This window comes from Anser anser (assembly GCF_964211835.1).
Source record: "Anser anser genome assembly, chromosome: 7".
NCBI classification, from domain to species: Eukaryota; Metazoa; Chordata; class Aves; order Anseriformes; family Anatidae; genus Anser; species Anser anser.
The window spans coordinates 5,079,647-5,102,411 of record NC_139727.1 but is presented as its reverse complement, the minus strand read 5'-3'; the positions used below and the strand labels follow the sequence as shown (position 1 = coordinate 5,102,411).

The 22,765-nt window shown below is 43.6% G+C and overlaps 1 protein-coding gene across 1 annotated transcript in view; it reads left to right on the top strand.

Annotated features, from left to right (window-relative positions):
* LOC310902318 (uncharacterized protein) overlaps positions 1–22,629 on the top strand; it is a 28,557-nt gene extending 5,928 nt beyond the window's left edge. Inside the window, exons 4-7 of the mRNA XM_083843674.1 lie at positions 16,730–16,751; positions 18,444–18,651; positions 19,778–19,998; positions 21,494–22,629. Of these exons, the coding sequence (XP_083699800.1) occupies positions 16,730–16,751; positions 18,444–18,651; positions 19,778–19,998; positions 21,494–21,720 (678 nt within the window). The 3' untranslated portion in view covers positions 21,721–22,629. The remainder of the gene's footprint in view (positions 1–16,729; positions 16,752–18,443; positions 18,652–19,777; positions 19,999–21,493) is intronic.
* Positions 22,630–22,765: the final 136 nt, after the last annotated feature.

Sequence of the window (22,765 nt, the reverse complement as noted above, 5' to 3'; positions counted from 1 at the left end):
AGGAGGAAAAAAGACCTCACCAGTCCTTTACATTATCCATAGCTCAGGTCATGATGTGGCATAACATTAGTACTTCCCTGTTTTCCTCTATCACCAAAAAAACTTGTATTTTGAATATTGGTTTGGCAAGTTAGGCTGAGGAGCCAAAATAAAAGCAAAACACTGCCTCACCAGTGGCACAAGAATATGCACGTGACACAGGGGCTGCACGATGCAGGAGACTAAAGGTATTGAATGTTAACTCCTCATTGAGGAAGGATCCCACTTGGGAAGATGCTTCAGTAGCTGAAGATAAGCTGGGTGCCTGCTGAACCAAAGCATCCAGGCTCACCCAGAGGTGCCCCTGTACCTTCCCAAGATCCTGAAGGAACTGTCAATGCTGGGGACCAAGCCTGACGAGGAGCTGCTTACCCTCCATCTCCCCTGAAGCAAACAGGCACACAGAACTTCCTGCCCAGGCTCAGAGGCATGTTCCTGAAAAACAATTTTTTGGCTTTTGAAAGCAATTTTCAGCTAGATTCAATTTCTGATCCACTTTACCAAGTGGGTCATGAGGCTTAGTGCCAGCTCAATGGAGGCTGTGGGTGGGTGGCTGTGAGCAGAGGGCATGGTGAAAGGGACCTAAATCAGCTTAAAGCAGTAACAAAATCACAGCATCCCCTGAAGGAAGGCATGCAGAATGCCAGTGGAAACTTCCCTTATTCTCAAGTAGAATAGCTGAAGGTAAGAGACAAAGTCAGCAGAAGCCAAGCTAGGAACTGGAGGAAGGGGGTTATGTGCGCTGTGTGACGCCTTGCCCCAGGATGCTGCAGGGTGTAGAAACCTACAAAAATTCAAGGAGTAACTGGGAACATTTAGGGAACAGAAATCCCCTCAGGATTACGAAATACACAGAAATTGTGACCAGACCTGGAAGCTCCTGAGCTGCAGCCAGCTGGAAGCTGGGACAGTATTAGAAAGCAGTATATCTCATACTTGCCTGGTCTCATTTTCCATCAGCATCTGCTTATGGCCACAGTCAAACTCGATGGACTGTGGTGAGGCCCAGGACAACTGCTCTCCTGGTCTTTATTTTGAACTCGCCCTTAAGATGAGCTGTCCCCTGTTTCCCAGTAGCTTATTATTAGAACTGGGTAGCATGAGGCACTGGGGACTGCGTCTTGGCTGCATTCATTGACATTTCTTTCATGGGGAGAGCTCCGTGCTGGCAAGCACAGCACTATTGCTTCTGGGGGGAGGTGTTTTTCGGTTTATTTGTTTTTGGTTTTGTTTTCCTGTGGCTGTTCCCATTCCATTGGGGATGCAACACTGAGCTCATCTTGGGAGGCGTCCGGGCGCGTGCCACATTTAGAGACAGCCACCTGTTTGGGAACATCAAGTGAAGAGCACACTCCAGCAAAGCCACCCCTGCTGGCTCTGCAGCAGCAGGCTCTCCAATGCCTAAATCTGTGTGTAGCCACCAACGGGGGGGCCGGTGCCTGGAGGTGGTCAGACCCAGTCGCTCAGGAACGCTTTGAGCTGTACTCCCTCTGCCCAGGAATCACAAAGTATTTTGAGCAGCTGCAAGGTGGAATTGAAGCACGTGTGTGATGAGTGGCCTAAGCTCCACATGGGCAATACATAAGTGCTATTTGAGGCTGAAGGGCTGAGGAATGTAGTGCTTGTTAACATATGCTGACCAACTGTTTTATTTAGTCAGCATTGTTAAATTTAGTTGCCTTAAAATAGATGTAAGATTAGCATAGAAGAAAGCAAAATGACTGCCCATTAAAGAAGAACCTTCAAAACAGACTAAAATGGATTGAGACCAAATTTATCTTTATGAATTTGTATTATTTTAAAATCATTAAGAAAAAACAATTTTCTAAATGGTGCAGCATTTAACATGTAGACCACAAGGCAGAATCATGATTCTGAGTAGCCTTAAAATTGAACCATGATTTTTTTTCTCCATTTTCTCAATTTATTTTTAACTAGAATGGCAATTTTCAAATAATAATAATAAAGTACTCCAATATTTGCTGTTTGTATTATAAGCTGATTTTCAGTTGAAATTTCTGACAAAATGTCTGAACATCCTGAATGACACCAGACTTCATTGTTTATTTCTCAGACGTACAGATGGTTGTTTCACTCTGGAGCATGAAGGGAACACACAGTCACCTGCAGTGAATGTGCCTAGTGTTCAATTTTTTTTGTCAAAACACATTCTTTACACCACCAGCAAGTTGAAAGCATGTTGAAATAACTGAAAATTATAATAATTCCTAAAGGAGAGAAGCAGAAGGAACTAAAGATCCTTTGACTAATTGCCCATTGATTACAGCTAAAAGTAGGAATCTTTTAGCTGTGAAAAAGCTGAACAGAAAAGCCCAGTGGTCCTTCACTACCTTCAATCTCCTGTGAAAATCCTATCTACTTCCATGAACTTCTGACTTGGTGGTGAGAGTGGGAAACCTGCTTTCTCTTTTCCAGTTAAACCTTGTGACTATACTTGGAAATTAAAAAAAAATAAATTACGGACTTTTTTGTCTCAACACCATCACTTGATTTTAGACATTCTTCTAAGTGCAGATTTAAGACATCCTTTTAATGCCCATGGGGATATATGTTACATATTATCCTTCCATGTGTATTTCTAAATGCATTCTATGTATTAAAAAAAAAGAATGGTGGGAAAAAATGTATAGATAGCAGTGTGTACATATAGTAAGTAAAAGATGAACTTTCAGCCAAGATGAATAAAAATGCAAAGAGATTTGCTAATGCAACAGCTGATCTATAATATGGAGGTTAAATATAAAGAGTGAAAGACTGCAGTCATTGAAACTAGAAATTTATCAAGTACTATCAATGGAATTTTCTGTATGCTACCAACATCAATTCAACAAATATGAACAGCACCTCAGAATAAGGTTTCATAGCATCTTCTTGAGGTGGAAGTGTGTGGGAGAGAGAGAATTTTCATTTAGGGACTTACCCAGTACACAGTGAAGTCAACAAACAGTGATTGTTTCTGTTATTGAGCAAACCTGTGCCAGCATCAGGACTTGTGCCACAGCTCGTGCCAAATAACCCAAAGCAGTACCATAAACTGTCACTGCTTGTTCCTGTGGAACCAGTTATGTGCAGCTCCTCAGGAGCTACCAGGCAATTAAAGATAAATCTAGAATTAAAGCTGTATTCTATAAGACATTTTTCCTTATGACTTTATCAGAATTTTGATGGTCAGTCTCTTTAAATGAGTTAAATATAATTCATTATATACTACACACGATAACATTATATAATATATACTATAAATAAAGCAGGTTTGGCTGACTTTACATGATGTCTTTCATCCTGGAGGACTTTGAAGTGGTCAACAAACCGATTATTAAATATTTGTCTGCTATCAGCCACTGCTGATACAAAAGGCCAAGGCCAAGACCCTTTGGGTTGAAAGGTAAAATATTTTTATAAGTGCTGCACAATAAGCAACTCAGGGCACAAGATGTAAAACATCCTGCAAAAATTAAACTTGACAGTGAATTTAAAATAGGCAGGTTTAACAAGTGGAATATAGCCAGATTAACAAGATTAATACCACCCCAGCAAAGAAATATGACACAATCACAGTTTGGGGCAAAAGGGTTACAGGCCGTACTAAAACCTGACTGGGTTATTTCAGCATTGTACTTCAAGTCCAATTGTAGGAGGACCTGAGCTACCTCATGAAGTGAATTTTTGCAAGGTGTTTGGGCCAGTAACTCCCAATGACTGTAGTCAAATGGAGCCTGCAATACTTGTTAAATTTACAGGAAGTTATATTTTTTCTACACCTATTTTGAGTATATTCAGAAATCACAACCTTTTACTTTTAACTACATCACTGTTTCCTATGCAAGTCTCAAAGTGTGGTAGGCCCTAAGCTCTTGCAGACTAAGACGTTACAAGGCAATAAGATATATTGCGCTGCTTTTTGTCACAAGCTTTCATACACGATTCTCCACAGCTTCATAGCCCAAGGCAAGAAAGACCTGTGGAGACTTGGTGTCCCTTGAGTACTGAATGCTGCACATTTTGCATACGGAAGCAAAGGGGACCAAACATTCCATGGCCAGGAAAGTCATTGTTATGGAATATCTGCAGAGGACTTTCACCTTGGCACGCATTTCTATACCACCTCTGAGTACATTCACAAGGCCAAATGCTGGTAAGCCACTGCTTTAACACAGCACTTCCATTAAGCAATCACAGATTACTTTAGAAGCATTAACTATACTTCATTCAACCACTGGGTAAGCCTAATTATCTACTTCTACAGATATTGTCTCCATGGTAAGAGGGAGGATAGCAGCATCCTGAAAGATACGGAGTGGCCCACAAAACTACATCCAAGTCAGTGTCAAGGATCACACATGGCCCACTGTAATGACCGGAGTGTATCTTCTGTAACAGAAGAGAAAAAAGTAAGCAAGTAGAAATGGGAACAATGCTGTATTTTAGTGGGTGGGGAGAAGGACTGAGTTTTCAGTTGAAAAACACTGTTGTTGTTGTTGTTATTTGAGTTTTTCTGTATTGATTCATCAGAATACAAAACACACAAAATGTTACTTTCTGGTTTGAGAAGCAGCCAAAAATCCGCAAACAGCTATTGTAAAGACATGCCAATTGGCCATTTACAGAGCCTAATGCCATATGTTTTCCTATTTTTCTGGACTCAGATCTCTAGTAACAAAAAGTGGTTCTTGATTTATGAAAGAGATGAATGTAATACCCTGAAGGGTACTTTATCTCAGCTGCTGTAAATTCGATCTCTAAGAAATGAGATGATGTGAGTAAGGCAGAAGTACCAGCTTATGCCATCTGTGACCGTGGCACTATTCTCTGCAGCCTGGAACAGCACAACAGGTATTAATTTCTATTTTGCAGGAAAATTTTGGTTCACTGTATTCTTGGAAAAAGCAGATCTGCCTCCTTTGTGCTACCTTAACCTTATGATCTTCCATCACTTTTCTCTGGGCAATGCTATCCAAGGAGTTATCCATTACTGAGGAACTTCAAGTGGAAGGTTCCTAAAACAGCTGCAGGACTTAGATATTGAACTAAGATACATACGGTATACACCTATGTAAATTCTTATGAAATAGAAGATCAAAGTGACAGGAAGAAATGTCAGACAGCCAGTCTGAATATGAGATAAAGATGAAAGGAATGTGACCTAAAGCTTTGGCATCAAACCTATGTTTCCCCTCTGTTTAGAGGACAGAGGGTTTTTCCAGTCACTACTCAAACATTTGGTTAAATGAAGGCAACAAATGTGCTAGACAGACCTCTAGAATATGCTCCCCATTTGCTGTCCCCTCTGTTTGCAAAGACTCATAAAACCTGACTTCAAGAGAAAGCAATCCCATGTTTGAAGTTAAAGCTCTTAAGAATAACCCTGGACTTAAAATGATGGTAACCTGTTTTGCTGCAGTGGGATCAACAAATGAAAAGGGAGGAAAATGTGGAAGTCCAGCACAGACAACAAGTTACCCAAATGGGGGACAGAGTTTTCCCACCCTGCTGACAATAGATGCTCAGTTCCCAAGGACTTCCCAGAGGTACCTTCCTGCCACCATGTCCTCTGTCCAGCTCAGTCTTAGCTTTATGGACCTGAGATTTACAGCAACGGATTGCCATAAATTAGCTCTTTTCTCAGAATTCCCTGTTCCCACCAAAATTCTCTTTAAGCAAGCTGTGCTGTGTCTTCAGTGCTAGCGAACACATAAAGAGCTGAGTTCCTTAATTTTACAGGAATATTTCATAAAGAAACTGCTCTTTCAACCCTACTCTGCTTGCTCAGAGCTTCTCCCATTAGCGTGTCTTCTGTCACTTTCTCACAAAGGAAAGGGGAGTGAAATGATAAAATGCTAATTAGATTTTTGAAATGAATGCAAATTAACAAGCAAAGCTACACCACCTTGTGGTAGTTCTTATCTTAGGGCAGATCCTAGAAAAACAGTTATAGACTGAAGTCCTGGAGACACAGAAGTAAAATACCTGGGGAAAGCCGCAGGTGACAACTCCAGCTTCTCAGCAGAACTATGCAGCATTTGCAGTGAGTTTGTTTGCAGTGTGCATACATTTCTGTACAAACGAACACAGTGCAACTTGGGAACATCAGTGCTGGGGACAATCAATCCACGGTGAAACTCCCACCAATAAAAACAGTGGTGCAACCCAGGGCTGAGTTAGCTTTCCCATGTAGAGGTGTCTACCGAGGACGGCATGGCCTAGGAGGCGTATGTAACTGGCAGGTTCTCAAGTGTCAAAATAGAAGCAGAATCACCAGCTGCGTACATCCTGTGCTCCACAAGCGAGACGCAAACAAGAAAAACAGTCGAGCTGTCTGTTGGAAAAAGCAGCTTCCCAGGATCACCCCAACCACGGTGTAATTGTGATCAATCCGCATTGGCAAGTATCAGTTTTCCATATGTGTTTCACCTAATGCTGGCTGCCTGTGGAGAGCAGCTCGGGCAGGCTGATGCATGCTTGTTATCGCCGGCATAAATATCTCTGCCTCGTGTTATTGTGGCACAAAGCAGCTGGACCATTTGAAAATCATTTAAAAAGCACTATAAAATTAGGGCTCCAGTGCTCTTATTTTATGACTTTCATGAGCAGCCATTGCCTAGAGAGAAATTATCCTCTTTATTTTCAAGGCTAAAGGTTCTTTTAACATTCATCAAAATCGAAGTGCACCCTTGATAACACATTGAGCTGTTACTTATCTAGTACAGTCTCTTTACCTTCTGCATAATATCACATCTGAGATCTCAGTTCTTCATATACAACTCATTTCATTGTGGCTGCTGTTGTTTTCACCAACTGAATTTGCATAGTTTCTGGAGAGGCTGGCTTATGCCCTGAAACATATTCTTTGCATAATTCTTAATTTTATTTTATTTTTAATTTTTAGAAAAATAGCACTGAGTGTTTTTCTTATTGACCCCTCTATAAAAATGGTCAATTACCTCTTCTGGCAATGGCTTTTCACAGACCAATTAAGCACTGTAAGTGAAACATATTCAAGGGCATAAATAGTACTTAGGTGCACAGCCTGATAGACTCCCCCTTCTGCCTTTGAAAACTCTTTCCCCCATATAAGAAAAAAGTCTTAGATAATTTTCTTTTTTTCCCTCTATTGTTTTCACAGACAGCTAAACCCAGGAAAACAATGAGTGAACCAAAGCGGTGTGAGAAAATTCAAACAGTATGGAGGGAGATCCATTCCTTTTAGAAACAAAAGTGCAGCTGTAAAGACCATTACTAAAGCTTGGATTTGAAGGGTTTTGCAAGAGACACCATGCAAAATTGTCAGCCGCAAAGGCTGAGAGAGGCCCTGCACATCCTCTGTCCTGCAGCTCAGGAAAACCACTGTTTTCCTCCAAGTTGTTTATCCTGCTTCAGGTTGCTGTAAGAGCCCAGTCACCTTATTATCCAGACATCAAATATAGACTGAAGATAGGCATTTAGAAAGCCATAACCTTAGCTCTGTTTTCAGGATTCCCTCTTTGGCCAAGATTTCTTTTTTTTTTTTTTTTTTTTTTTTATTTCCACCTTTAGGGATAGCAGACCGCATTGCTGTGCCAAAAAGGTGGCATGCTTTCAACTCTCTGCAAATGGGGATAGCTGGCGCTAATAGGTCGTGCTGTGAAAGTGTGTAGCCATGCAGAGGAGCTGTGAAGTCAAAGCACAGCATCCTGCGCGGAGGAGCTGTAACTGGCCAGATGGCAGCCTGTGTGCGTGTGAAGAGAGCGGTGCTGCCGTGCCAACACCTCTGCTAGCAGAGGCAGATTGAGTATTTAACCGTAGAGGCCTTGCCGGTTGTCACCCAGTTTTCGATTCATCGACTGGATGCTTAAGCTAACAGAGGGATGAGATGGGGTTATTTGGTAATCGCAATTGTTTATGACCTTAGGAAGACACAGCAAACAAAGCAGTCATGATAAGCAGGCCCGCGTACAGGCTGCTGTCACCACGGACGCAGAAAGTGGGACAGGCATTTAGTAAGCCATGACAAGAATGCACTTCAGCTCTGCAGCACGCTTTTGTCAGCAAACCACTAGCCACTTTCCTCCATCTGACAGCATCAGGAAAAGAGAAGAGGGCTCATCTGAGCTGATCCATCTCTGAGCTCCTGCATTTCAGACCAAATCTGACCTTTCAGGTTAGGAGCGACCCACCCAAGTGCAGCCCTTACTTGTGGCAATGGTCAGGAGTGATGGGCAGGGTAAGAGCAGAGTTGGGTGCAGCCCCTTCATCACCTGATTCAGCACCACAACCACGGCTGTCTTGGCTCTGCAGGAGCTTCCTCCCTTCTGAGCTCACCTGTATGTATGCTCTTTCTTTCCCTGGTATATACACCTCGCTCAACAGAAAACACTGCAAAATCCCTTCCACCCAGGGCTTTCAAATTCCTTAACAGCCCTGAATTTGCCTTTGTTTTGGGGAAGAACTACCTGTGCTGAATGGTTTCTCACTATTAGCTTCACTAAAAAAAAAAAAAAAAGCTAGAGAGAGATGGCAAATTAGCATTTGAAGTCAATGCTTCAATGCTAAAAGGAACGTCAGAGGATTTTACTTCTAAGCATGGAAGGGGAAGAGGCATCTGCAGCGTTGTTTCCCCCATATACCTACATCTACTAAAACCTCAACATATAAAGGGTATGAGTTTGCTCACCGTGTCTCCAGAAGAGGATTCAGCATATCCTGGAGGTGGCTTTGACCAAGATGATCAGTTGTTTGAAGTGTAGCAAAAGGACCCGGGTTGCAGGACGTTCTAGATGAGGCAGATTCAAAGTCATTTTGTGCTCTGTTAAACTTACTCATTTTTAGTAAGACTTAATCCACTTCCAAGTAGCAGGAGGGACCCTGTGACTGAAGTGGGCAAAAGAAGGTTTCTGGATGCTGTCAGTGCACTTGTGGTGTTGCCAGCAGCTGCAGAGCTTCCATCACTTGCTTTCCTCACAAGGTGAAGCTAATTCCTGCTGATAAGCACAGAACCAACCTGGGAAAAAAGTCTTTTTACCAAATGGAACGATATAAAGAACAATACCTTAAAAAGCCAAGTAGGATCAGAATCCTGAGGGAGGAGGGCACTGGGGTCTGTCTTAGCATCATCTCATTGGGCGAGGGTGCTGCTGTCCAGGTGAAAGGCATCTATGTCTTCAGTCGTTTTTCCTTATCACCACAACAGTTGAAAGTTGCTTTTAAACATTTTTCTTTTCCTTCTCCATTCCAAATCCTTTGTCATCCTCCTCCTTGCTGGTACTAAGAAATGAATCTTGCTTCGTAGTGATAAATGTTTCTCACCGCCTGGGAAGCAGATGTGGTATGTTTAGTGCCCATGTTATATAATCCAGTATTTAGTAATGGGTATTGTAGACACCTCTTTCATAAGACATGGAAAAGGTGCCAAGGCAGGTTAGACCTGAAGGTCTGGTTAGCTGATCGTTCTCCATCAGCCCAGAGCAGTGTCTAGGGGAAGAGAGCATAAAAAGCTGGACAATGTAGGAGTGATTCTTCCGCTGCATTGCCTCCAGCTTTTGGCCTTCCACAGATTAACTACTTCCTAAACCTTGTGATGCTTTTAATTACTGATGGAAGGTCTGGTCCCATTACAAAACTCCCTAATTGCTCCCCTCTGCACCCAGCGAGCACCTTGCCAGCGAGCCCATGGCAAGCTGGCTGCATGGAAAGCTGGCTCTGGCAGAGGGCTCTCACACCACCAGGCCCCGGCTGGACGGCAAGGTTATGGGGTGGGTCTGCTGCTGCTGGGTTTGCAGTGTGACTTCCCTGGTTGGGATGCTTTTCCCCATGTTGGATGAACCACAAATGCCACTAATAAATTACCCTGATGCCCAATTCTGACGTGAACTAAATTCAAGTCGGCAGCAGGCTCCACCTAACGTTTCCAGTCAGTTAGGAGATACAGCAATTGTGGGCGCCTGGGCTGTGGGGGCACCTGGTGGGGAGTGGTGACCCCAGCGTCTGTGCCGGGCTGTCATTTGGAAATAACTACCTGAGGAGTAACTGCCTGTTAATTTGCACCGATGCCCAACAACTTCTGCAAGGTTTCTTTATTTTTGGATCCTGGTTTGTTACAACAGATTTTGCCACTGGAGCAAATCCAGGCCAAATTGCACTGTGCCTAGGAAAACTGAACTGTGTTACATGCTTTTCTCATACAGAAAACCTGCATAGGAAAGGGTACAGTGTAGATCATTTGATGTATTTTCCCAGGTCAATACCAATTTAATTCATCGAGTACCTTTCACATTTTTCTCCCATCCAACCACAGCAGTTTCTTGTACAACAGTAACCGCTCTCTCTAAAAGACAGCCATGAATACACTACTTTAAAACATCCAAGATTGCTTTCTTCTGCCATCTTCTGGCAAAATGAAAAAAAACCTGTGTTTCAAAAGCAGCAGTGCTGCTGGGCTGGTCTAAGGCAGGGGTTGTCAGTAAAGGTAGTGTGTAATTAGAGCAGTTGGCATAAGTGCAAAAAAATATAGCCCTTGTTGTGTATTTGAAAGCTTACCTAACTCCTCCAGCTCTACCAGTTGATCTAGTAGCAGTATTCCTGTGGTTATCCCAGAGCAAAATGTCTGCTTTGTTGGCCTGCTGCTTCTTCACTGCCCATAAAGCAAAGGGGAGTTGCATGGCACGTGAGACTTTACAGTTTTATAACAGGACTTCATAGAAAATACAATCAGTATTTTAAAGAGAAGTCCCTTTTGCTGGTTTTGCTCTTGGGTCTTTGGAGCTCCTTGACAAAAGACGTCTTTGTTTCCTTGTCTGATAGGCATGCAAAGATTTTCCTTCTACTGCAACAATTATTTCTTTCTGATCTCCCAATGTAAACACCACAAATCATGCCAAAACACCTTATGTGATTTTCTTAATTCTAAAAAAAAACACTTTCAATATTTTGTTAAGAAAGCACGTAAGATTGAATTATGGTTCCTGTGGGTTGGTTTGTTTTTGTTTTTTTTATTGGCTTTTCCTTCAGTCACGCAGAGGTCCCTTGTAAATAGCTAGTCTTGATCCCCTCTCTCCTTTCACAATAGCTCTTCCCCACATAGCTTTACTAAAGATATGAAAATAATATACGATAATAAAAAATGAGAAAAATCCTAAACAAAAAAGCCAATATTTCACCTTAAAATAAATTCAAAATTCAGAGTCAGTAAGAAAAACTACTCACAAAATTCCAGCCTGCAAAGAGAACGTAAACAAGAGCATTTCAAAGCTTTGTTCATTTTCACTAGCACCAGCAAAAATGACTGCTTGGGATGCCAGGCACCAGAGAGAAAGGATGTTAATGCTATTTATAGCACAGGGATGGCTCCCATTACCACTGTACCTGAGGAGCTCACAAGCCTTAACGTATTCCTGCTCACAGTGACTTTCTCCGGCAGAGGATGGCCTTCCCATGGCGGTGCTGGAGGCACTGGGATTTGCTTTGGGAAAAGGGACTGAAATTTGCAGCCTGTTTCCAAAGCATCTATTACAAATCACCTCCGGCAAGGACAACCTCCAGCAAGGCTGCTCCCCTCCCTGCTACCTGTGCTTGGCCCCTTGGGAGCCACAGGGCTGCACTTTTCTGGGAGCTTACCCTCCCTCCCCACCCTACCAGCTTTGGCATTGATCTACAGCCCATGCAAAGCATCACCAAGAATCATCATTGCAAAAACAACAGCGTAAAACCTGATGAAATATAGGTGGGAGAAAAAAAAACACAACTCCCCAAAGTTGCTGGAGCACAACCACCTTTGCTCCTGCCCTGCCCAACACTGCAAGACTCAGGGGGCATTAACATCATGTCTTGGGCATGGGGCGGATCCATTGGGCATCACTTAATCAAAAACCAAATCATCGGTTTAAAGTCAGCAATTAAAAATCTAAAGAAAAGATGTTCAACTTCACCCCAACAAAGCTGAGAGCATCCCCCGAGAGCTCTACAATTTCCCTGAAAAAAAATTAAGTGCCAAAATAGATCTTCAAGTGTGGAGTTTTGAAGTCTCTTTGCTCTTTATTCTACTGCAAAGAGTTTGTACAGCTTTATCAACTTTATAAAAAGGTGACTTTCTCACATGTGCCCTTTCAGGCAAGGCCAGGAAGGGAAAGCACTTTGCTGCTTACATTAGAAATGTAGGGAGAGGCAGGCAGCTCAAAGATACCAGTGCCAAGTGACTGAGGAATATCAAAAACCTTCACTCGTGTCTTCAAATACTCTGAAATCTTACAAGCTTGACAGTGTCATCAATTTTGTATTGACAACAGCAGTCAGACAAAAATCATTTGAGGAGTAAATCGAGGAGAAGAAAAAAAATCTTTAATCCACAGTCATACAAATCCATACCGCCTGCAGAAGGGCAACTGCTTCAGAGCCTGTTTTAATGGCAATATATTAACATCCTTGTTTGTCTTTCCTGAAGCTTGCAAGGCTTTTTTTTCCTTCCCCCTCTCAGAATCAGGTCTGTTCAACATCATTTGTGTCAGATGGGCGCATACTGTGCCCATAACTTACGCCTATTGACAGCCTGTGACACCAATGACATCTCAGCGTGGGGCTGGCAGTGCTCACTGAGCTGTTATCAGTATCAAGGTCACGCTGCTTTTCTTGCTTTGGCTGGAGCTCCTCTGCCCTCGGGGCACGGGCTGCCCCAGGAAGCTTTCAGCCTGAGCACGTCACAAGCCACAGCCACTTTGCTCCATTCTTGGCCTTACATAAGATGAGGGTGAAGTTTCTACTATTAGAAACAGCTGCATGGCGGGTTGCTGCTCTCACGACTACAGCACAGTTACGACTGCTGGCAGTGGGACTTAAAACTACAGCTATTTTAATTAAGGGAGAAGCAAAAATCAGGTCAAGATGTGTCGAGAGAAACAGTAGGATGTGGTTTTCCTTTTCCCTTTTTTTTTTTTTTTTTTTTTTAAGTCTATATCCTAGCATTTGTGCCCTGGACAGGAGTGCCCCAGAAGAGAGCCAAAGGGGAGAGCATCACCCTAGGCTTGACAGATATCTACAGCTGAGTCGGAAATTATGGTAGGAGCCTGTGGAGGGCAGCGCTGTCTTGCTGGGGATGGCATACTGAATAGCTCAGAGATGCCAGCTGCTAAGGTAATACTTTGTTGTTGTTGTTGTTCCTCCTTTGAATGTGGAAGCTGCAGCTGTCAAAGCTGCCCTCCTGCCACAGCCAGGGCCTGTCACTGCAAGCATCAAGGACGCCCCGGTTCTCCATCCCTTGCTGCAGCACAAGCCTGGGCACGGGGAGCTGCCACTTCCTAGGCTGCTGGCTCTGACAGGGGAGGGCTGGAGGAGGCAGGACGGGGCTGGGGGCACCACCGACGTTCTCCCCCCATGGAAAGATGCAGCCTTGGGACAACACGTGCAGATCAGTTGCCCCTCAGCCCAGTTCTGGCGCCCCGCGAGCAGAAGCTGGTCCCTTCCAGCCCGCTTTGGAGGAGCTACTGGGCCCCACCACAAACACCAGGCGTGAATGGAGGCGTCGGGCAGAGACTGGGCAGTGAAGAGGTGTGGGAGCTTGGGTTCTCCCCAGCCAGCAAAGCACTGCTGCAGCGCAGGGCTGGGGGCACCTGCAGCACCAGGTGGCTGGCAGGGCTGCGCCCCACTTCTCCCCAGTGCAGTGCTTAAAGCGAGGGCTGCATTTGCCAGAGCCCTCAATCTGGCATCCTTCCCGAGCAGTAAATTCTCTTAAAAAAAAAAAAAAAGAAAGAAAAAAAAGCCAACAGATTCTTAATTGTACATTCTGCTTTTCTCTTCACTCTAGAATAATGGAAATGGCATTAATACAGTGCTGCATTGAACACATAACCGCACGGGGGCTGAGGGACTGTTTCTGCTTTCCACGAGGCAGGGGCACTGCCTCTGGTGAGGCAGATCAGGGTTTAAGGAGCAAGCAGGAGCAATGAACTTCTGCTGTTCCCCGCTGTTTGAACGTGGGCAAAATAAAAGGCCATAATATATGATGCAGTCAGCCAAGAAAGCAATATTGCTCTGCCATGTGCGCGATCTATACTGAGACGAGTCCAGGATCTCATTTCAAAATTCCCATAGGTTCCTCATTTAAACCATCAGCCATAACCTGCTTCTTATTTTCAATACCACTTGGTATTAGAGCTGCAGCGAACTGCTGGTGAGAGATTCTAATTCCTGCAAACAAGCCCCTGTAGGCTTGCAAGGAAAACAGAGAGTTCCCCTCTCAGTTGCCTGCTAAGTTCCCATCTGGCTGTTTTAACTCTGCTATTGCTTTTAAATGCGCCTGTTTCTGTGCATGAGGCTTTCAGCTCTACCTCAGGAGACTCCTGGGTTCTCTTAGCATCAGATTCTGGCCGAAATGTAGAGACACAGATTGGGTCTTCTTAACAAAAAGGAAGATCAGGTTTCACATTACAGTATCTGAAAGATTAATTCAACTTACATGATCATTTCCCTGTGAACCATGCTTCTTTCCATCTGGATTTTTCCATCAGGAGGACAAAGAGCCATAGTGGTAAGCACTACCTGAGAGAAAAGCACAAGGTGTGTAAAAGATGTGTGTAGGGATGCTTGGTCAGAGAAAAAGAGAAGAAAAAACAGGGTAGAGAACAATTTTAAAATGCATCATCAGGCCTTTTTTGTTTGTTTTTCATGCAAATTATATTCTGATCTCGTACTCTAGTATTTTGAACCATTTCATCTGCTGGCTTTTGTTTCAGGGAATTTAGGATATTTGGCTGCTGGAGCCTTCTGTGTCATGTTACTGTTATCTAGTGTTTGTGCTATTGTGGTAACCAAATGTCCACTCCAAACCAGTGCTCTGCAGTGGCTGAGGCTACCAACCACCTAATTAAAGACCTTGTTACTGAAAGACACCTGTCCCCATCCAGGCTGTCATCACTGCCACAAGCAGAGCCAGGCCCGCTGAGAAAGCAATAGCACAAGAGACAGAGGAAAGATGACGTGGAGGTAGTTAGGTCAGGGCCTGGGGCTCAGCTGCTGCCCTGCCACAGGCTCGTCTTGGGACTTCAGAGAGACATTCAGCCTCTCTGTAGCTCACTTCTGGCTTTAGGAGACATGGAAGCAACCACAGCAAAATGGCACCAGGCCTTCCCCCATCACAGAAGTGAATGTGAAGGCTGCTCAGTTAGTCTGTGTGCATGTTTAGTTGCACAAAATGTGTTTTTCTCAACTAGGAAGAAGCCACTTCATTTGTATTCATACTTCAAAAGATTTTATGCAATGATAAAGTAAAACTCCAAAACAAAAGTAATTTTTGATAGAAAAAATGGAATTGACCTTTTTTTTTAAAAAAATAACAAAATCAACTATTTCAACCCCCTCAATACTGGAGTATTTCTTTTCTTTTTCCTTTTTTTTTTTTTCTCCAGGAATTTGCTGAGTTTTCTAAGACTGGAATCTGCAAGTCCAGCACAAATCTGTTAAATACTTTGGACAATTCTAGTCAGTGGGGACTGTGCATTTTTTTTTCTCTGCCAGAAAAAAATCTTGATTAGAAAATGGCAATTTTTTCTAGTGCAGTGGGAAGTAAAGAAAACGGAAGGGAGGGGAGAAGTAAAATCCTCCCTAACTTGCATGGACTAGATCTCTGCAGAAAGTGATTTTTCTTCATGTTACAAAGGATTGTGCCACCCTGCAGTCACTGTTTCCTGCTAGATTAGCTTCTGTGAGCCACCCGGAGAGGGAAGTGTAGAGTAACGTGATCAGTGGCAGCACTTTTGCTAACTTTGCAGTATCTTGAAATAGAAGGGGGTGGGGAGAAAACCCTCAGCAAAATCCCTGGTCCTCAATTAAAAATTTCGTATTACCTTCCTCATTAGTCCAATCATCTGGTATAGTTATTTCCAAGCTTATCCTGAAGGCCCCACGGAGTAATTCACTTTCAAGGCCAGCACAGCACAGAGCAGAGCAGCATGGCTGGGAGGAGCTGTGCTGCATGTTGACATGAGGAGCTCACTTGTCTGCTATTAGTCATGGGAAGCAAGTGACGCTGACACGCTTTTTGGGAAGAGGATTGCTGTATGAAAGGGAGCTCTATTGCAAAGCACCTTGCTGGCTGCAACGGCTGGAGTCACCTGTTAAGTTTCACCATCACCAAGAGATCTCAGTTCTAGCAGGCCAAGAGAACCTCCCCAAAGTCAGGTCTTGAACAAGAGGCCTAGCGATGCCATCTCTTCCCCTCTCCCCGCAAATCATCTCCATTACCGTAACAACCTGACAGACTAAACAGAAGCTTAAAGCAATGGAGGGCTACAACACATGAAAGTTTAGGAACCATCTGCTTACCTCCACAACTTCAGCTTTTTAACATCTGCAGCGTCTGAGAGTCATGCATGCTCCTTGAAAATTAGTCCATGATCTTCTGAATCTCCAGATGTAGAACCTCTTGATTTCCTTCTACTGCTTCAGCTTAATGTTCTGTATCAGTGAAAATACAAAGAGATCACAACAATGCTGGCAGTAGCTCTCAAGCACAGGGCATGACTTCTGCAAGGCAGTATAACTTGTAAGGCAATGCACGATGTCTTTTTCTGTGCTATTCTTCATGCTAAGCTGTGCTGGGAGCACACAACATATTCCTTTACTAAAGCTCTTGGTGTTACATGCCCTGAAAAATCTGTAGGCTTTTATCCCTATTCCTTCTTTACTTTTCTGAGTTTCTCATATGTAGGTCTTTTCCTTCATCATTAAAGGTAAAAACCAGTTAACTTTTTTCCATCTCCCCCACCATTTTTACTGTGCTTTTCATATTTTGCTTATTAAGTAGTTACCCCAGGGAGACTTCCTTTTATTGGAATGTACAAAAAGCTGTAGCTGCTCTTAACATTTGTGGGGAGGAGGAGGGAGAGGGGAGTGGGGAAAGCAAATTTAGTCTGAGGTCACGGGAGTATATGTGGTGTGATCAGTAATGTGCCTTGCATCATCTGAACTACTTTTTTTCCATAAGCAACAAGATATCCTCTTTTGCTTTCTGCTTATGCCTCTCATCAGCCTACGCTGTTTAAAATAACACACTTGCCTGTTCACACAAAGTTGTTGTTGGGCTTTTGGAACAGCATCCATCTAGCTGCTGCTGCTGTGGGGCAGGGGACAGACTAGATGACTTTCAAAGATCTATTCTGGACACATAACCTTTTGCAGAATAAACACAGGCCACCCACCTCACTTTGGGAACAAGTTCTCATGTGGCTCCCACATTGATAATGGCTTTAATACCAACAAACAACCAAACAAAGCTCATCAATGTTCTCTGGAGGTGAGAACAGCAATTCCAGATAATGAGATCCTGGCAGGGGAATGCTCCTAAAGTCTCAAAGAAGGGCCTCCTTGGATGCCTTTGAACTCTTGCTCTTGATAGAGTTCTGCTTTGGGCTGGACTGAGCCTCCTGGGTCTAAAACAGCAAACAATGTTGTAAAAGGGGCACAGGATCTACTGCAGGCTCTGTAAGGGAGCAAAACAGTTCCAGTTGAGATTCTTAATGGCAACAAAGCCAGAACTTCCAGCCTCATAATTTTCCAAAGTTTATATGCTCTTTTTCCTCACATCCCAGGTAAGCGCCCTACCCTTCAGATGAGAGAAACAGCCTCTCTCTGGAGACAAAATATCTATCACCTTATTTATACAAGGTGGAACAGCTCCCAGAAGAGAGACTGAGACAAACAGACATAAGCATACTGGTATAGATGAGTGTTCAGGGACATTCACCTGAGATATACAAAAACCTGGTTCAAATTCTCTCTGTTTCTACCTGTATGCACACATACATATATAACTGTACGTGTGCATGTAGATCTGCATGTATGTATATAAATACATCCATATAAATGAAAGAAAAACTCCACACATATATATTTTATGTATTTATACATATACACTATATGAATATGTCTTATGTACGCTTCCTAGGATTTCCACCCTGGCCCTAGAAGCCTTGTGAGTTTAAGTCAGTCCAATGATTCATTCTTTCAAAAACTTCCAGTTTTAATTAACAAGAAGCAAGTGTGCACAAACACTCTACAACACAAAGTGCTGGAGCTTTCCTGTATTACACTCATCAGAGCTACAGTAACAACAATAATACCTGCACCTACGAGTTTCAGTTAATGTCGTGTTCAGGTGGCACAGGACGTTCTTTTTCAACAGCATTACTTGACAAGAAATTAAATCATATCGTCTTATGCTGCTGCCTTCTCAGGGGATGAATTACATACTGTAGAGTCATACCACAGAGTCAATCCTGCTCTCTGGATGCTTTCAGCAACACCTGCAGGCTCTACTGCACACACCAGTTATAATAATGTAATGCTATTTGGAGGGCAGTGAACAGGACTGCTTCCTAGGGATTATTATTTCTGTATGAAAATTTCCTCTTAATTCATTTCAGAAAAGCTGTCTCTGAGACAAACCGAGTGTGTGCAAGAGAGGAGCAAGATGCCTCACACCAGAGATGACTCTTCCCCAACCAGCAGTGCAGGGAGCCCAGACTCCTATGAAACACCAGCGCTAGCAGACCTCCAGCGGCTGATTTGGTTCAGAGGAGGGTTGGATAATCACGTGGACCAAGTCTGGCCAAACATTTACCTGGGAGATGCGTAAGAACATATGGTCCTATTATTAAGCTGTTATCAGTCCCTGGGAGGAGAAGGAAGGGATGTGGTGCACTGGGGAGCAGCTGTTGGGTCTATAGGAATGTTTTCACAACACAAGCTTCCAAAACTGATAACACAAGGACTTTGAATGTCATGAAAAACATGACAGACGAAGGGTAATTTATAGTCTGAGTTGTTTTTTCTGCATTCTGTGAACCACAGCAGACTTTGGCAGGGTAAGAACTATTTGTATTCTAGATAGAAGTCTAGAAAGAACCCATCCCAAATTAGTGTCAACTGTGAGAAGCGTTATCTGCCCTGGGAACTGAGCTCTTGGGCAGCAGACAAGGCCACTGTAGCCTTCCACTCAAATACAGGAGCAGCAGGATCAGGAGCCAGATGGACAAGGACCCAAATAAAATTTGCAGTAAGGATTTTGGCAGTCCAAATCCAAACTTCTTTTCAAAGATGGTAACACTGAAAATATCAAATAGGAATTTCCACTCAAATACCTCATACTCGTGACCACTTCTATTTAGTGCTGTTTCCTTCTATTTAGATTACCGCAGATTACAAAGATCATCAGATGGGCAGAACAACAGCTCATGATTACCAATCCTTTCTCCTCCTCCTTATATATACATCAGTTAAGGAGCACAACTTTATGGAATAACTTCACTCCTAGTTTATAGCTGGAAAGGGGGAGAACCTGGCTGGTGAGCATGACAGAGCCGCTTCGTGTCCAAACCAGGAACAAGGTGCTGCATCTGGGAGGGTTCTCGCCCTTGCCACCCACGCACACAGCGAGTGAGAGATTAGCTGCAGATCTCATTAAACAAGTATGTGAAGTAAAATCTTGACCACTCTATACAGTAAGCAGTGTTCCCAGGGGCTAACTGCTGGGAGGTATTTGCTCAGCTACCAGTATCCCACAGGCAAGCCTGTGCTCACGCTGCTCCCCATACCACCACACCACATTTTTCATTTGCTATGGGCTTCTTCACATGTGCTGTAAGCAAGCTGCATTTCCTGCATCCTTCCCTAGAGGGAGCAGGCACCAACGTCAAACCATGATATTTTTCCAGAATGTTAGGCGTGCTGCCAATGAACCCTTCGCATCTCTCAACAGGTGGGCTGCTAGGTGCAAAACTACTCTTCAAAGCCTCAACATTACTCACATCCTTAATGCAGCAGATGGGCCATACAGTATCAACACGGGAGCCAGATATTACAAAGATCTGCAAATAGAGTACTTCGGAGTAGAAGCATTTGATGATCCTTCCTTTGATTTAAGTATCTTCTTCTACGACGCTGCCAATTTCATTGGCAAAGCCTTAAACACTTCAGGAGGTAAGAGAGAGGCAAGCTTTGGGATGAAGCTTCAACATGAGCCAACGGACCTCCCGTTGCACTAACAGGGTTTGAGAAAGCACACGCAGAGTATGGCTGGGAGGACAGGATGCTGCTCCATAGTACATGGAGAGGTGGCCACGACGAGGTGGCTGCCAGCTAGGGCTGGCACCCTCATGCCCACCCTGCAGAAATTGCCTCCTAGCAAAGTCTGAGGGCCTGCCTGCCGTGTCCGTGCCCCCAGCACCCTGGCCAGGGCTGCAGCCCAGAGGCACAGGCCCCGTACCGTGAGGCAGCTCTGCGCCTGCTCCCCGCCGGCACCTGGGAGCACTGGCTGACAGGCTGCACGTACCAAAGTGCTTCACACAACTGGAGCCTGGTCCAGGCTGTCTATTAAGCTAGAGAAGAAATACAAGTTAATGAACTAAGTTACAAGCTACGAGTCTGACCCGCAGCCTGCTGAATTTTTGTCAGCAGAGTTTGGATTAGGGCCTAGTTATCATAATTTCCATTTGTTCCAGAGCTTGCTCCGACTCTGGCTGTGAGATCTTGCTGCTTTCGCTGGAGTGCTTTATTAAATCCCTAGTTATAGCTCACACTGGGCTGCTGAGATACAGTAAATTACGAGTCCGTTTTTATAGGCAGACTGTCCCACAGAGTTTATGGGACTTGTCAATGATCACAGTCTGGGCTGGACCAAAATTTTCTGCCAAAACTTCCTTTTCCCACAAAAAATTACACTAATGAGTTTTGTCACAGAAAGCTTCTCCTTCCACAGAAAGTTTCAGCTATTTTAATCTGGGAACAAATATCTGAGAACCCAGAGAGTTTGGATGAGACCTGGTTTGGGAGCACAGTCACCAGCCTAGGTTCCTCTGCCCTGCTCTCCTGTATGGTGAGAGCTCCTCACGGGACTGGAGGCCCCTCCTGCAGGGTAACGGCCAGCAGATCCCCAGGCACTGCTTTGTCAGGGAGCTATGCAGTCTGTGGAGGGATAATGCAAACATGAGGCTCTTGTAGCCTGTATAACTTCGCAAAAACTTTTTGAATATATGTCAGCATGGGAATGTTTAGTCTTCTACCTCAGACCAACCAATGCAGTCTCCACAGCACTCTTGAAACCTTCCATGAAAAAAGTCCACCATACAATTACTGCAGTCAGGGAAGAACATTCATAATGCTCCATTTCCAATACCTAACTTCAGTGCCTAGGTCCTTTCTTTCTAGTGCTATTGAGCATCAAGATAAGCTCTGTTAATTCTATTATTCTCTTCACTAACTACGGAGAGACCTAAACTAGATGCATACACTCAGTATGAAATACCACTGCAACAGATCTATAGCACAATCTTAGGCCATCCACAAAAAAAAATGAGTACCCACCAAACACCACAGCTGTTTTGCCAATTCACGTCTCGTAGTTTCTGTCCTCTCTGTGTTCCCTTCACTTCTGAAATGCTAAAGCCTGCTCACCTCATGTCTCTTCTTTTTGCAGGTAAAGTGTTTGTGCATTGTGCCATAGGGGTAAGCCGCTCTGCATCCTTAGTGCTTGCCTTTTTGATGATCCATGAAAACATGACACTTGTGGATGCTCTGAAAACAGTGGGTTCTCACAGAAACATCTGCCCAAACACAGGGTTCCTCAGCCAGCTCCGAGACTTGGACATTAAATTAAATGAAGAGAGGAAAGGAAACAGAGAATCTGCTGGCAAAGAGTTGTAAGAAAGTAGTCCTAAAAGAAAGAAAGAAGACAAAACATTACTTGAGTTTCCTAAATCTCTTTCAAATGAATTACGATTGCAAACTAAGGATGTAAGTTTAAGATACGCTAGAATGCATGTTATTAGTAAAAGTACATTTTACTTGATCTTCCCATTTTGCAACACCATCCTAGATTATACTTACAGTTGACTGTGTATTGTATCCTTCACTCTCCACCTTAAAACATTGCTCTGCTGGTTTAAAAAAAAAAAAAAAAAAGAAAAGATATCAGGTTCCACTTCAGAAATAGCTGCATTTCAGCAAGGAGTGAAGCTCATATCACTTTATGAAGTGTTAGGCTATTTGAGGTGAAAGATGCCATATTATTTATGTTACAATAATGCTCAGAAGTTTTCTTATGAATCAGCCTCCCCCCCACCCCCTTTGCTTTCCATATCTAAAATGGTTTATATTTTGAGACTTCAATCTGGCAGTAGTTAATTCTTGCTTTTACAATTGGTAGAGCCCCTGAGTTGACGGTAAAGAGTCTGCTTAGAGGCAGAGCAGCTGGGATACAACACAAGCCACTCTTAAAGAAATGATTCCAAGTCTATTTACAGCGATTTCCTTTTGACTGTTCATCAAATAATCATTTTTTTCCTCCATGAAAAAATCTTTGTTCAAGAGAGCACTCAAATCCTCTTCATCTTCCCTACTAAAATTCATCCAAGAGGTGCCGTGGAAATTGCTTCTGAAGAGGAACGTGGGTTCAAAGCTGAGGCTCCGAATAGCCACATAGGCAGTGGGATTAGGAGCAGGAAGGAATGTGACAACAAAGTTCAAGGGATCCCAAATCTGTCTGGCAGTTCAACATCATAAAACTCATGATTTTCTTTCTCAGAAATAAAGGCCATTAGCATTGCAACATCATGTTCTGTGGCATTTGCTTTTGTGAGGGGACTCAAGTGAAAACTGAAGGGACACAGGAACAGCAAGGGAGGTGCTGACAGGCATCAGACTTTCATCTTTGTGTCTCTGGGCCACCATAGGAGTGCTCAATAGCTAC